This window comes from Pantherophis guttatus, chromosome 4 (genome assembly GCF_059756535.1).
Source record: "Pantherophis guttatus breed Tessera chromosome 4, ASM5975653v1, whole genome shotgun sequence".
NCBI classification, from domain to species: domain Eukaryota; kingdom Metazoa; phylum Chordata; class Lepidosauria; order Squamata; family Colubridae; genus Pantherophis; species Pantherophis guttatus.
In genome coordinates, this window is record NC_142066.1 from 50,156,057 (window position 1) to 50,172,414 (window position 16,358).

Here is a 16,358-nt window from a genome sequence, read left to right on the forward strand (position 1 = left end):
TGGTTGATGATCTCTGGAGAGCTCAAGATAGGGGCTGCTCCTCTATCCTGGTTCTATTAGATCTCTCAGCGGCTTGTGACACCATCAACCATGGTATCTTGCTGTGCCGACTGGAGGGGCTGGCAGTGGGAGGCACTGTTCTACGGTGGTTCTCCTCCTATCTCTCCGACCGGTCACAGTCTGTGTTGGCAGGAGGGCAGAGGTCGACTTCAAGACACCTTATTTGTGGGGTGCCGCAGGGATCGGTCCTTTCACCTCTTCTGTTCAACATTTATGTGAAGCCACTGGGTGAGCTCATCCATGGTTTTGGGGTGCAGTGCCATTTTTACGCTGATGATACTCAGCTGTCCATCTCCACCCCAGACCACCCCAATGATGCCCTTGCAGTGATGTCCCGGTGCCTCGAAGCCATGCGGATTTGGATGGGGAGAAGCAGGCTCCGACTCAACCCTTCCAAGACCGAATGGCTGTGGCTGCCGGCATCCCGATATAATCAGCTGATACCATCGTTGACTATTGGGGGCAGTCAGTGGCCCCCACGGAGAGGGCTCACAACTTGGGTGTCCTCCTGGACACGCGACTGTCTTTAGAAGAGCATATGATGGCCGTGGCCAGGGGAGCTTTCTATCAGGTTCGCCTGATTCGCCAGTTGCGACCCTTTCTGGATCGGGACTCCTTATGCACAGTCACTCATGCCCTCGTCACTTCCCGACTGGACTACTGTAATGCTCTCTACATGGGGCTCCCCTTGAGGTGCACACGGAGGTTCCAACTGATCCAGAATGCGGCCGCGTGGGTGATATTGGGAGCGACATGGCACTCACATATAACACCTCTCCTACGCGAGCTGCACTGGCTCCCGGTGGTCTTCCGGGTGCACTTCAAGGTGTTGGTTCTTACCTTTAAAGTGCTCCATGGCTTAGGACCTGGGTACCTACGAGACCACCTTCTGCAACCGATAACCTCCCACCAACCAGTATGCTCCCACAGAGTGGGCCTTCTCAGGGTGCCGTCACTAAAGCAATGTCGACTGGTGGTTCCCAGGGGGAGAGCCTTCTCTGTGGGGGCACCTACCCTTTGGAACAGGATACCCCCAGGGATACAAATGATCCCAGATCTCCGTACTTTCTGTCAGGCACTTAAGACCTTTCTGTTTCACCAAGCAGGGCTGGCAAAAAATTTTCTAATTGTCTAAATTTTATGCTGAAGATCTTAACTGATGAGCCAAATTGGTTTAATTATTTTAAATTGTTTTTATTTCACGTTTTTATATTTATGTTATTTTAACTGTTCACCGTCCTGAGTCCTTCGGGAGAAGAGCAGTATAATTAATTAATAAATAAATAAATAAATAAATAAATAAATAAATAAATAAATAAATAAATAAATATTTTCACACAACCCTCCCCGCATCTAGATCTTGGAACTGCCAGGAATTCACCCTTCCAGTTCAGGTTTGCCCATAGAAATTCCCTTCCCTTTTGGAATTTCAATAAGATTACTTTTGGAAGTGTAGCACAGATACTCCTTGACTTATAACCACAAGTGAGCCCAACATTTCTTAAGTGAGTTTTGCCCCCCTTTACGACTTTTCTTGCCATAGTTGTTAAGTGAATCACAGCAGTCATTAAGTTAGTAACATGGTTGTTAAGTGAATCTGGCTTCCCCATTGACTTTGCTTGTCAGAAGGTCGCAAAAGAGGATCACATGACCCCAGGACACTGCAAACGTCATAAATATGAGTTTATGAGCCAGGTATCCAAATTGTGATTACGTGACCATGGGGATGTTGCAACAGTCGTAAAGGGTGAAAATGGTCATAAGTCATTTTTTTCAGTGCGGTTGTAACTTCAAACGGTCCCTAAATGAACAGTTGTAAGTCAAGGACTACCTGTACTATTCAGAAATGGCACTCTGAAAATAATGAGCTTGGAAAGCCAAAGGACACGCATTAAATGAATAACTCAAAGTAAGCTGAAGAGGCCTGGGCTCCCCCTTTGCACTAACCTTCCATAGGCTTAACAATTTGAAGCTTATCAGGGAAGCAACAGTAGGAGCTCAAGGAGGTGCCAGAACTGCCTGAATAGTTGGTGCCTATGGATGCGATGCTTCCATTGGGGGTCAGACACCCACTGAAATCCTCCGCCTCTCGAGCCAGACGCTTCAGTTTGCATTCACGTTCCATCTCAAAAAATGAATACTCAGTGCTGTGGTTCTTCTGGCGAGCAGACAAACTCTGGATAGCAGCTTCCAAGACATGGCGCCCAGGTGTACCTGATGTAGCATCCACACCGCGGCTAAAATAAAGAGAGTTGTGAAGGGGATCTGATTCTGAAAGCACCACCATTAGCCTGTTGCCAGAGGGGGAAATCCTGGTTCTCCAGATGTTGCTGAATGATAGCTCCTCAAAGCTCCAATGTGCATAGTGACAATGGGGGATTCCAGAAACTGTCATTCAACATCTTTCGGAGAAGCTCAGACTGACCATGATCCATCAATAAGTCAACAAAAAGATAAACATCTGTCCCAGAAACAGATCCCTGACTCAAAAAAATGTACTATTGAAACTGGATGGGAGACACAAACATGGTGATAAGAAATTAGAAAAAAAACAACATCTTGTCTTGATTTCAGTAAGAGCAAGGACTGGACTTTTGGCAACTGCACTTTTATAAGATTTGAACCAAGACATTTTTCACTAGAGGTAGAAGGTACCATGAATGGATAGTAAGTTCCCTGGGATTGACAGGACATATTTTTGGATACATCTGCAATTTGATGGGTTGTGCCCAACAATGCAAGGTGTCAAGAGGACACCATTTTGGTTTGCAAATCAAAGTTCAAAAAAGCAGTGCCAAAGGAGACTAGCTGAAAGCTTTTGCCAGGGTAGGCATAGCAATTAGAGAAATAGGGTAGTAAGAGTTGCTCTCCTTGTTTTGTTAGAGAAATCCAAGGTAACGTGAGGAAGGAATGAGATTTGTCTTTCTTTAGCTACCCATTTGTTATGGCTTTTTCATCTCAAAGCCCATGCCCCGAATTGCTTCCTAGAGATAGAAACATAGTTATTTGACAGCTTATTCTTCATCAAAGGCCCAGCAGGGCAAAATATTGATGAATCTTTTGATGTCTCTTAAGGCAGTCCTCAAATCTTTCTCATTTTTTTCTTTCAATGGGACTACCTCCAACTATAGATGGTCTGGAAAGTTTAGGATCCATCAAGGTAAACAGTCTTCCTTGAAATATATGGTCCCCATAAATTATTTGAATAGGTTCATAACCCACCAATAACTATGGGCAAGGAATGAAGATGGAATACGTTGTTAAACTCCTGGGAAATAGCCACAATCCAAGGCTGGTGAGCCAGAAATTATGTAGGTTTGGCCTTTTAAGATCTAATCCAAGCTTCCTAAGAACATGGTCTGGATATTTGAGGATGACAATTTCCAGAACTCTAGTCCTAATTCATCTGAAGATTGCCAGATGGGAAACTGGACTAACTCAACCATGAGATATCTCCTACAGGATTTGCAAGGCTGTATTCCCACAGAGGAGTCCAGATCTTAGTAATACTCACTGGGTATCATTGAGAACTTCAGGAGCAAGGTGACTCTTTTCTTCTGGCATAATGGGGCTATCTGAACCATAGTGTTTGTTACGTGGAGTGCTAAAGTGACTGCAGACCACTGAAGCTGCTTTTGGGGAACGTGGAGGAAGACTCAAAGGGGTTGCCCTTCCCGATTTAGCTTTTGTTGCTCGTTTCACAGCCTTCACTGTCTCAAACACACGCCGGAAGCTTCTGAAAATAAGCAGACAGATGGAAATATTGTGATCAGTGATAGAAATCAAAGGGAAGGTTGGTCACTCTCTTTGTCAAAAGACTCAAAAGTCACATCCTTGAGATACTTGTAGGTGCCAATTTTTTCCCAGTGTTGTTTTTAATAAAATCATAGCCTTTACTGTCCATAATGCCATGAAGCATTCTAAGCTCCACTTATCTGCAGTCTAAGTCAGTTCAACTCCAGAAGTTTGGTGCCTCCTCCAGCACCTCCTTCACAATATCACCTCCTGGTAGTGAGCATCCCTTACTTCTTCCTTCGTCACCATAGTATCCCTAGAGCTATAAACTGGTTTTGTTTTTTGTTTTTAAATTCAGGTGTCTTGCCAATCTGTGAATGCTACTGTACTCTCCACTCACTTGTACTCAGATGACCCAGAGCTGTCCATCCCTTTTCTCATTGTGCTCTTGATCTCTGCAGCCAGGGAATCCTGTAACAAAAAGTAACCATGGGCAGACTATTCTTCTGGCAGCAAAAAGTAATAGTACTTAGGAAGTTCCTAAAGATATTTCTCCTTTTCTGTTCCTACTGGACTAGAACTTCCCAAGTGAGAACACAAGAACTGAACAGTGTTCTCCTAAATTCTAACCAGAAAGATACATTAGCACCAGCTATAATATGTATGTTTATTTAAATTTAGCATGTATTAATCCAGTTCTGCAAACTGAGGTTTGTGGCATAGTATTCTGTCTCCAATCAAGAAATATGTATTCATTAAATCATTATTGAAGAAATCATGACTCAGCGTGATATGGAAACTGAGTCACTGACTGTTCTCTTAGCCATTACTCAGAGATACTATTTCTCTAACACCTGCATCCAAAGTCCATTACAAAACAGTTCTGGCAATTGAGTCTTGGACAAATTAAAACGATCACACTCTTGGATGTGCTCTCTCCCCTCCCCAGTGGTGGGATTCAGCCAGTTCGCACCACTTCGGGAGAACCAGTTGTTAACTTTCTGAACAGTTTGGTGAACTGGTTGTTAGAAGAAATCATTAGGACAGAGAACCGGTTGTTAAATTATTTGAATCCCACCACTGCCCCTCCCCCCATGTTCCCCGCTCTGTAAAGTCTAGAGGTTATTCTTCCCTAAAAATAGAGCAGAGCAGAAGAGAACAGAACAGTTGGAAGGTACCTTGGAGGTCATCTAGTCCAACCCCCTGCTCAAGCAGGGACTCTATACCATTTCAGACAAATGGCTGTCCAGTCTCTTCTTGAAAGCCTCCATGTTGGGGCACCCGCAACTTCTGAAGGCAAGCCATTCCACTGGTTATTGTTCTTACCATTAGGAGATTTCTCCTTAATTCTAGGTTGCTTCTCTTCCTGATTAGTTTCCATCCATTGTTTCTTGTTTGCCTTCAGGTGTTTTGGAAAATAGTTTGACCACTTCATCTCTATGGCAGCCCATCAAATATTGGAACACTGCTATCATGTCTCCCCTAATCCTTTTCTTTTTCATTAGACTAGACATACCCAATTCCTGTAACTGTTCTTCATATGTTTTAGCCTCCAGCCCCCTAATCATTTTTGTTGCTCTTCTCTGCACTCTTTCCAGTCTTAACTTTTTTCACATACTATGTGACCAAAACTGGATGCAGTATTCCAAGTGTGATTGTACCAAGGCTTTGTAAAGCGGTGCTAATACTTCACGTGATCTTGATTTTATGAGTCTATTAATGCAGCTAGGATTGCATTTGCTTTTCTGGCTGCTGCTGCACACTGTTGGCTTATATTTAAGTGATTATCCATTTGGATTCCAAGATCCCTCACATAATTATTGGCATTAAGCCAAATTTCACCTAATTTGTATCTGTGCAATTGTTTTTTCTTGCCTAAGTGTAAAATCTTACTTTTATCTATATTGAGTTTCATCTTGTTAGGTAAGGACCAGTGTTCAAGTCTGTTGAGATTCTTTTGGATCTTGAGCCTATCTTCTGGGGAGTTGGCTATTTCTACCAGCTTAGTATCATCCGCATATTTGATGAGTTCCCCTTCTATTCCCTCATCTAGATCGTTTATGAAGAATACCTGGCCTAAAACAGAACATTCGGATACCCCTCTACTTACTTCTCTCCAAGTGGATGTAGTTCCATTGAAGCTACATGTTGAATACGGTTTGTCAAACAGTTACAAACCTGGTGGTGATGCTATCTATCCCATAATTTTCTAGTTTACCGAGGTTGTACTCTATTTTGTCAAATGCCTTATTGAAATCTAAGTGTATTATGTCCACAGCATTTTGCTGATCAACTAAGATAGTCACTTTGTCAAAGAATGAAATAAAATTTCTTTTTGGCATGATCTATTTTTGATGAACCCATGTTGACTATTGGTTAATGCTTCTAGATGTTTGCAAATTTGTTCCTTGGCTATCTTTTCCAAGATCTTCTCAGGTATTGGTGTCAGGCTGATTGGTCTGTAATTTCCTGGATCTGTTTTTTCTTCTTTTTTGAAGATGGGAACCACATCATCTCTTTTCCAGTCCTCAGGTAGTTCCGTGATGCTCTAAGAACTTTGAAAGATGTGGTTCAATGGTTCAGAGATCACATCTGCCAGTTCCTTCAGAACTCTGGGATGTAGTCTGTCAGGACCTGGTGAATTGAATCCATCTAGAGCTGACAGGTGTTATCTTACCTTATGTTTGCTTATTTTCTTATTCTAATTTGCATTCCTAGCCTGTCTTTTGCAGTTCTGCTTTTGATAAATTGGGTTGTATTTTCTGAAGACAGATGCAAAGAATAAATTAAGCAGTTCTGTTTTCTCTCTACTGCCTGTTACTTCCTTGCCATCTTCTCCCATTGATGAACTGATTGCTTCTGTGACTTGTTCCTTGTTTTGTGTGTGTTGAAAGAAACCCTTTTTATTATTTTTGACATTTGTTGCAAGTCTTACCTCATTCTGAGCCTGAGCTTTCCTATCTTCATCTTTGCAGGTCCAGGCTATTTGTTGATAATCTGTCTTAGTTATGTGACCCTTTTTCCATTTTTTTTTAAATTATCTTTTTCTTCTTCTTTCAGTTAGTCAGAAAGTTCTTTATGCAACCGCAATGATTTTTTTCTTGGATTTCTTGTTTTTCTTTTCCAATGGTATTGAGCTGGACTGGGCTTTTATGATCATATTTTTCAAAGTTTCCTCAGCTTCTTAAGTTGATTTCCCCTTTAACATTTTCATCCATGGAATCCTTCCCAAGCTCTGAGTTTGTTTCAGGTTCTTTAAAATCTAACACTCTGATTTGATTATGTTCTGTTGCTTGTGTCTGTTTTATTTTGAACTCTAATATGGCATGGTCACTCTCTCCAAAATTTCCTTCAATTTCTATTCCCTCTATCATTTCTTCTCTGATAGAAAAAATAAGGTCTTGTGTGACTGTCCCTCTAGTTGCCTCCTCTACTTTTGAATAACAAAGTTATTCAAAAGGTTGGCCAGGAACCTGTTCAATTTCCCATTTATTGCTGAGTTTGTCTCCCAGTTAATGTCTGCATAATTAAAATCCCTCATTACTCCTGTGATGTATTTCCTACATACATTTGTTAGCAAAAAGTTCATCTATTTTTTCTGCTTGGTTGGGTGGCCTATAATATATGCTTATGATAATGTCATTCTTTTTTCCTTTTATGTTGACCCATAAGCATTCTAGCAGGTTTTCATCCTTGGTTTTGTGCATCTCTGTAGAGAGGAAGAGATTTATAACATAAAATGCAATTCCGCCTCCTTTTTTGTTAGGTTTGTTTCTTTTGAATAGTTTATATCCTTCTATCAGTACATTCCTGTCATGAGTTTCATCCTACCAAGTTTATATGTTGATATTTATATATATATATATATATATACTGAGCATTTTTATTTTGTTTTGATGGTTTGACTTCTGGCAGCTGCCAGGACAAGTCTCTGCATTTTTTTTGGCAAAATTTCAGAAGTGGCTCGCCATTGCCTCCATCTTAAAGTTGAGAGAGAGGGGGGGACTGGGTCAAGCTGGTTTCATGCCTAAGGCAGAACTAGAAATCACAGTATCTCAGTTTCTAGCCTGCTGTCTGACACTGTACAGCAATCTGGCTCTAGATTACATATGTATCTTATTTATAAATGTGTGTATATGCATGTGTTATTGTATCCTCCTACTATATATGTATTATATATTCTACATTTATACACACACAGGTATACATATATGCTCTTATCCTCTATATATGCATTATCTATCCTTACCAAGGGTAAGAAGGTGGGGGAACTGTGATGGATGGTGCTGTTGGGCAAACTGCGGTTGCGAAGGTTTTTAATGTCTTCCTGAGCCTCATGCAACATTGCTTCACATTCTGTGTATTTCTCCTGTGTGTCCTGGAGCTGAAATGATACCACAGAATAGAACAAAAAGTCAGGAACATCATATTGAATGGGGCCAAGCCAAGTGAGCAAAGGGAGACACTAACTAAAAAGAAGGGGTTCCCACACAGAGCTATTTTAAACCATTTTGTGAGCCAAAATCATGTAGCAGTGGAGCACTGCTTGCCTGCTGAGATTGATGTAATGCGGGTAATTGAAGCTGAGTCATCATTTCCAGATGTGACCTGAGTAATCAATGATTTCTTGATGTTTTAGCTATGGGAGGGGGTCTAAACTGGAGTCAGCATCAATGATGTTTTTTTCCCCTTTTTGTTCCGCAATGGCTGAAACCAGGTGATTACAGAAATGAGATATCTAACCAAGGCATCTTAGCATATCGTATACATGATTACTACAAGAATAATTTCTTTTGTGCCTGTATACTTCTATGGCATTTGGATGTACGTTTCTTCTTTCAGAAGTTTCTGCCAATTTGAGCAAAATAGATATAACTTCTAGGATGGGCAGAAGTGGGAAAAATGATGAAATTAAGTATTAATATAATTTTAAATCATACTTCTGTTCTGCCCCAACTACCTGCTTTGTCTTGGCACTGCTTATTTTTTAAAAAAATGTGCCCCCCCTCAATCATCCAATACTCAACTCTACTGTGACACCCCCCCCTCTCTCACACACACATCCATCAAAGGCTTTGCACAGAAAACTATAACATGTTGTCATAAAGCCATTTGGGTTCATCTGTGGAAAGCTCAGAGCTCCTTGCCATCCTTTCCATGCAGCCACCTCTCTCCGCACTTTGCTGCTCAAGGGACCCACCTCTCTGCGAAGCTGCGATTGGATTTCTTTGCTTGCAGCAAGTTGCTGTTGCAATTGCTCAACTTCAGAAGAATACTGGAGGAGAAAGGGAAAAGAGAAAAATATCAGTCACCAGGTTTACACTGCTAAGGATATGTATTTTTTTTCAGATGAGTAACTTGGGTGCTATAATAAATTATTTAAGACAACCCCCCTGCAAAAAACACCCCACCATTACATGTGTACACAACAGAGTTAACAATATAAACACTTCAAAATGCATGTTTATTCCCATAAACTGACATAAGCTGTTTCAACCCTTTGCCTCAGGACAGCCACAGTACATTTGCTTGCCAAAATAACCAGACACAGAGACAGTTTCTTCCTTCATGCCATCACTCTGCTCCCACACCTAATCTTCACAGTACAGTCTTGTGTCTAAGTATATTTATCTTTAAAGTACAACTGATTTACTATTATCCTCCTCATCTTTTCTACTATCTTCTCCTATTGGTATCTTACGATTATATTACCTTGTTGTTTGTATGTATACTAAGGCCTTATGTAGTGATGAAAAATTCCTTGTGTGTCCAATCACTCTTGTCCAATAAAGTATCCTATTCCTATTTCTAATTCTATTCCATTCAATTTGTCTATGGAGATTCTCAGTCATTCAGGACACGATTGTCCCAAAAGTGCTTTTTCAAGAGGCAATTGGGCTTTCTGGTTTTTCTTTGAAGACATTTCACTTCTCATCCAAGAAGCTTCTAGAGCTGAAGAAGCTTCTTGGATGAGAAGCAAAACATCTTCAAAGAAAAACCAGAAAGCCATTGTATTCTAATCACAAGCGGGCCAAGCAGAATACATGCCTCCCTAAGAACAATGGGTCTCCAATTTTATAAACAATCCTATTAGCCCAAAGCCACTAAGAAATTAGTCTAGTTGAAAATTGTACATCAGATATTATAAAAACAACTCAAGCTGGAAGACATGTTTTATTTGTCTGGGGACAGATGGATGATGCTCCAGATGTTCTTTGACTACATGTTCCACAGGCTTTTGCCATTAGCCAAACTGGTTGGGCTGATGGCAACTGAAACCCAACATCTGGTATCAGCTGGCCTACCAATGCTACAGAAATTCATTAGGGTAAATTAATTGGAGTAATCAAAATAACACTATTTTACTAGCTCAGTTACTATCTGAATGTGCTGAACAGCTTTATTGTGAAAGAAGAAACACCAGCACTAGGATTGCAGAAGGAAATGTGTGAATCTGAAGCTTACCTTGTGCAGACACACACAGAGGGGCTTTTGCCTTCTTGCTATAGATTTTTGAAGTAGAAAAAACGGTAAAAAGAACACTCCTCTTTCTTTCTAAGGAATTTACAGACTTCTCAGGGCAAACTTGCTTCCTCGTCTATCTTGAGCCTCGATGTTTTCTCTGTGCTGATGCTACTAGATCATTAGCATGAATGTAGGCTTAAGGACTATACAGAGTAACATATGCTATTAAATGTTCTACTACTACGCAGAAAATCTGATCAGTCTCTTCCTGAATTATTATTCTTATTAATTAAATGTATACCTCGCTCTGACTGAACTGTTACTGACAAACTCAGTAAGAGTGGAGTCGTCTAATGCAAGGGTGAAATCTAAATTTTTTTGCTACTGGTTCTGTGGGCGTGGCTTAATTAGTAGGTGGGGCTTGGTGGTAAGGTGACTGGGTGGGCATGGCCAAGTCAATGTCACTTCTTTGCCCTTTTTTAACCTACAAAACACAACACAACACGACTGGGTCACCCACAATGTAAAAGCAGCTGTGCTAGACCCAAAATGGCCCGCAACAAGCAGGAACCTCACACAGCCACAAAAAGCCCAAAAAAACAACTTTCACACTTTACACACACAAAACAACACAACTGACTCACCCACAATGTAAAAGCAGCTGTGCTAGACCCAAAATGGCCCCTGCAACAAGCAGGAACCTCACAGCCACAAAAAGCCCAAAAAAACCAACTTTCACACTTTACACACACAAAATTCCACATACAGCTTTGTGAGATTTTGTGTGTCTGTGTAGTTAGAGTAAAACACTACAGAAACACACTAAATCTCAGAAAGCTGCACAAATATTATTTTATTTTAATTTATTTTTATTTTTATATAAAAGTAGCTAAATTCAAAACTTCCTAAACTTTAAATGCCTAGGTCTAAAAAAAGAACAACTAAAAAACCCCCCACAATTAACTATTTTTTTTAAAGCTCCCAAAGGGGAAAAAAACTTACCCAATAGAACAGGGGTGTCCAACCTTGGCAACTTTAAGACTTGTGGACTTCAACTCCCAGAATTCCTCAGCCAGCTTTGCTGGGAGTTGAAGTCCACAAGTCTTAAAGCTGCAGATAGAGCTGCTCACCGATGAGCTTGATTGCAGGCAGGGAGATTCAGTTGGTTGCTGATGCAATGGATTGCAGGTATTACAGCGTTGCGACCAGCAGCTAAGGTAAGCAAGCTGGAGGCTGGGGGGGAGGGGGGGAGAAAAAAGAAACTTTTTTTCTTTTACATGACTCTGGCGATCCAAGCTGAGTTGCCTGATTAGCAGGCAACTCAGCTGGGATCGTCAGAGCTTGGCTCATCAGAGCCATTTAAAAGGAAAAAAAGGATGATCGCGCGGCTCAGCTGGGCATGGGGGGCGGGGGCAGGGATTTTTGCTACCGGTTCTCCGAACTGCCCGCCGCCATTGCTACCTACTCGCCCGAGCCGGTCCGAACAGGAGCATTTCACCCCTGGTCTAATGACTCTGGCATATACCCTGGGTCTGCTAGAGTGTGGCAGGACTTAGATGGAAAGCCTTTTCTGAATGGCACCTGATTTTTGGAATGTCATCTCCTGGAGACTGGATTGATCCCATTCATACCAGCTGTCATAAGGCCTTTAAGACATGGCTATGTCACTGGGCTTAGGATCCGGATGTACAGTAGAGCCTGTGCAATAACTATGTGGAATGTTGCTGACTGTTTTTATACCTTCATTACTGTTATACAGGTAGTCCTCAGCTTACAACCACAACTGAGCCTGGAATTTATGTTGCTGAGAAATTTGAGAAGCTTTGCCCCATTTTAAGACTTTTCTTGCTATATTAGTTAAGTGAATCACTGAAGTTATTAAATCAGTAACTCAGTGATTTTAATTAGGCTTAATAAATTAAGTAATTAAATTAGTTTAATAACTAATTTAATTAGTTATTAAATTAGTAACATGGTTGTTAAGTGAATAAAGTTTCCCCATTGACTTTGCTTGTCAGAGAGTCGCAATGACCCCGGGGCACTGCAACCGTCATAAATATGAGACAGTTGCTAAGTGCCTGAATTTCTATCACATGACTATGGGGATGCTGCAACAGTCATAAGTGAGAAAAATGGTCATTAGTCACTTTTTTCAGTGCCATTGTAACTTCAAATGGTTAATAAGTGAACTGCTGTAAGTCGAGGACCACTTATATAGGGTTAATATGGTTTTATATGTTTTTAAAACTGCATTATTTTTTTATCTTTATTTATAATAGCAATAGCATTTATATACTGCTACATAGTGCTTTTACAGTCCTCTCTAAGTGGTTTACAGAGTCAGTATATTGCCCCCAACAATATGGGTCCTCATTTTACTGACCTCGGAAGGATGGAAGACTGAGTCAACCTTGAGCCTGGTACAATTTGAACTGCTGACAGTCGGCAGAAGTAGCCTGCAGTACTGCATTCTAACTAACATGGCTCTTAATAATTATTATAAACCCTTCAGAGTCTTGTATGCGAGATGGAAGGTTATAAAAATCAAATCAATCAATCAAATAAAGAAATAAAGAACAAAAGCTAGCCAAATTTGTTCAGTTCCTCTGCTTACCGCACGGCACTTCTGCTGTTGCTCTACAATCTGTGCTAGAAGTTGGCTAATCTCCTCCTGTTGCCGGATTGAATCCTCTGTCTTGAGAGCCAGCTCCTCGGAAATCAGGATAACTTGCTGGCTGCTGTCAGCTAAAGGAGAGCAGATAAGACTATTATTATTTGGAATATAGAGTAGCTTCTGAAATACTCAACAAAAATCTGCATTGCATAGCAATGGGTGACATTTATTTTCTTCTGCCCTACTGTTTATGTCCTATCTCCATCATCTTTCAAGCATCCAGACTACTATAAAAGTACACAGATTGAGCTCATTTTCACTTGTTAATTCTATGCTGTAGGTGCATGTGATTATAATGTATTATTACACTGGGAAGAATGCTTCAAATACACAGGAGGCAATTGGCATTCATGCTGAAACTGAAACCCTTTTACTAAGCATGTAAAGTTGGCTCCAATATAGCCACAGTTAAACTTAGACAATGGGATTATTTTAACAATTATATAGCATAGGTTCGCTTAATTTCTAAGTCCAAGATCAACTAGGTACAATCATCTACTGAGGCATATATGTATTTGTGCTGGCACACACATCTCAGTAGGGAGATATAGTAGTAGATAATTTTACTTTTACTGACATCAGGCATAGCCAAAACTGTTCATGGATTGGCTTGTGTCAACTTTCTCCAACCTAACTCCTATCAAACATATTGGATTAATGCTACAAATATCCCTTGGCAGGGCAGCCAACTGAAAACAAGACGGGAATGTGTAGAAGAATTAATTAATTGGGAGCATTTGAAAGATAAATGAAATAATTCTTTCACTTCAAAGCACTGCTGAGCCTCAGGAGATCGGTAGATTATAAAGTCAATTATAATTCATTTCATTTTCATTGTATCTTTTATACCAGAAAATGAAGAACTTTAAAGCTACTGTGAGATTGTTCCTATCCCCCACTCCACATCAAAATTTCTCTCTTCAGAAAAAAAAACTTACAAAATTGTTCCACACAATCAAGCATGAGCTTCTGTTCCTGCTCCTCATATTCATATGTTTCTGTGGCAATGTTTGCAGCCTGAGATGGAAAGATAGAGAGTTATAATTTGAGACTATTGGCACAATATTTGGAGAAAATAAAATCCAATCCAATCCCTTTATTACAGCCATAAAGCCAGAAAACAGTGATGTAAAAATCTAAGAAATAAGTATAAATATGCATATATGTCAATTAACATGTAGTAAATATAAGATCTGTAACAAGGAATAAGAATGGACTATAAAAGTAGAGGGAAAAAATACAATAATGAATAAAACAACATAAAATACATGTAAAGAAATGCGAATGAGAATCTTTTATTACAATAAATAGCACATATAGAGGCGAACACAAGACAATCTGGGATGAAATACATGGGTTTTTAATCAGATAAGAGGAGCAACAAATAGAAAATCTGTTCTTTGTCTAGAAATGTCTTCAGGATGGGATAAATGAGACTCATCCTAGAGTCCCCGTACAGGGAATTAAGGGACCATATGGCTCAAAGACTCTATTGACCTATCCCCTATATGGCCATAAGGCTGGTTTACTAGAATATTCTTATAGTTCCAATAGAAAAGAACTGATGGAATTATTAGTTGAGCGAGAAAACATCTTCCAGCAAACAAAAGCTCAGAGAGTATCACATATCCTTACAGTGTTTGAAGAGTATTGTTGGCATCTAGCCAAAGATAAAAACCCTGCAAAACTGGATATTGTAATAAATAGGAGGCTGGGTCAAATTCTTTTTGAAGAATCCCCCAAATTATAGAACAAAACACTTAGTTTAGATTTAATTGCCGGATTTGGGGAAAATGTGAAGACTTGTGACACTCTATATGTAATTAGAATGTGCAAGATTGAATTTTCCAGAAATCTGCATCTAGTGAGAGAATTCTAGTGATGTGGAAACTTGCATCCTTTGGTTGGTTTTAATAAAAGTATTTGTGGATTCCAAACCATCAAAAACTTTGCAATTCAGTTTTGTGCTGCTGCTGGGATCCAGCCATTTGAAACCAAATCTAATTTATTATAAAGTTCATACAAGTCATCTTTTTAAATGTATGAGAATAGCTATTTAAAAACATACAATAGAAATAAAACAGTTCATCTTACAGTACATTGCTAGGCGTGATGACCTTACACACATACACAATAGGCAGCTGAATCTTACTTCAGCACGCAGTTTCTGGTTCTCCTCTTCCAACCCTTTAAGTTTCTGCTGAAGAAGATCATATTGCAATCCCTGCTCCAAAGAGAGGGAAGAATCATTCCTTCGTAACCTATTGGAGAAAAAGTGGGACAATGAGCAGAGGAGAAAGGAAATGGAGCCATTAGTATAATTACAGAACTTTGCACAGGGAAAGTTTAAGGTTTTGTCATTTCACAGGACTAGAGAACCACCTGCCCAAAAAGTTAGAGAGCCATTGCCAGTCAGGGATGGTTCATACAGGGTTTGTATTAAAGATGATTATTAAACAAACCAATGTAGCTTAATTCACATATGAATCTTGGATTTATAGCATTTTGGGGTCCATACATCATGACAAGTTAGTGATCATCACAAGAGCCATGGTGGCATAGTGGTTAGAATGCAGTACTGCAGGCTACTTCTGCTGACTGCCGGCTACTGGCAGTTCAAATCTCACCAGCTCAAGGTTGACTCAGCCTTCCATCCTTCTGAGATTGGTAAAATGAGGACCCAGATTATTGGGGCAATATGCTGACTACAGCTGTAAAGCTGTATTTAAGTCTAAGTATTATTGTTATAACAATTTTTTTGTTAAATGATGCGGTTATGAAACATAACATGAGGGGAATCCAATTTTACAGTCATTTTTACTGTAGTCATTAACCCATTGACTTTGCTTGTCGGAAACCGACTGTGAATGTCACAAATTGTGAACATGTGACTACAAGTCACTGTAACTGTCAAAGTAAAAACCGACTGCCAAGCACCCAAATTGCAAGATGGCCCAACAGTCCTAATTTTGACAGGTTGTAATTTTTTTCTGAGGCCATTGTAACTTCAAACCATCATTAAATGGGCATAAGTGAGAGATTACCTATAATCACATTACAGCTGAGTGAGAAATTGACATTGTTGACAATTTCTGTCTCAGATACCAGTTGCTTAATCCATTGCAGCAGCCTGCTTAATCCCCAGACAGGACGAGAGAAAAGTGGGGGGAGGGGGGAAGAGATGCTTGGACAACTCTTTTCCACCTTCTTTCCTCCAGCTGAAATTGCCGTGTAAAATGCATATTTACATTCTGACACTAATACTGCCATTGTGCAATGTATAATTTCAGTTGATCCATAGAACTCAATTTTGTGTGTGTGTGTGTGTGTGTGTGTGTGTGTGTGTGTGTGTGTAGAGGTGGGGATGAGAAGCATTTGATAGAACAACTATCTTTATTTGCAGCCAGCTAGAGGGAAATGATTG

At 40.1% G+C, this 16,358-nt stretch overlaps 1 protein-coding gene across 7 annotated transcripts in view; it reads right to left on the minus strand.

Annotated features, from left to right (window-relative positions):
• LOC117664615 (trafficking kinesin-binding protein 1-like) overlaps positions 1 to 16,358 on the minus strand; it is an 82,458-nt gene that overhangs the window by 10,750 nt on the left and 55,350 nt on the right. For all 7 annotated transcript variants that reach the window (XM_034415721.3, XM_087892137.1, XM_034415720.3 and 4 more), the window contains 8 exons: positions 15,087 to 15,195; positions 13,873 to 13,951; positions 12,875 to 13,005; positions 8,996 to 9,070; positions 8,045 to 8,179; positions 4,196 to 4,266; positions 3,575 to 3,796; positions 2,008 to 2,297 (listed from right to left, as the gene is read on the minus strand). In XM_034415721.3, the coding sequence (XP_034271612.2) occupies positions 2,008 to 2,297; positions 3,575 to 3,796; positions 4,196 to 4,266; positions 8,045 to 8,179; positions 8,996 to 9,070; positions 12,875 to 13,005; positions 13,873 to 13,951; positions 15,087 to 15,195 (1,112 nt within the window). The remainder of the gene's footprint in view (positions 1 to 2,007; positions 2,298 to 3,574; positions 3,797 to 4,195; positions 4,267 to 8,044; positions 8,180 to 8,995; positions 9,071 to 12,874; positions 13,006 to 13,872; positions 13,952 to 15,086; positions 15,196 to 16,358) is intronic.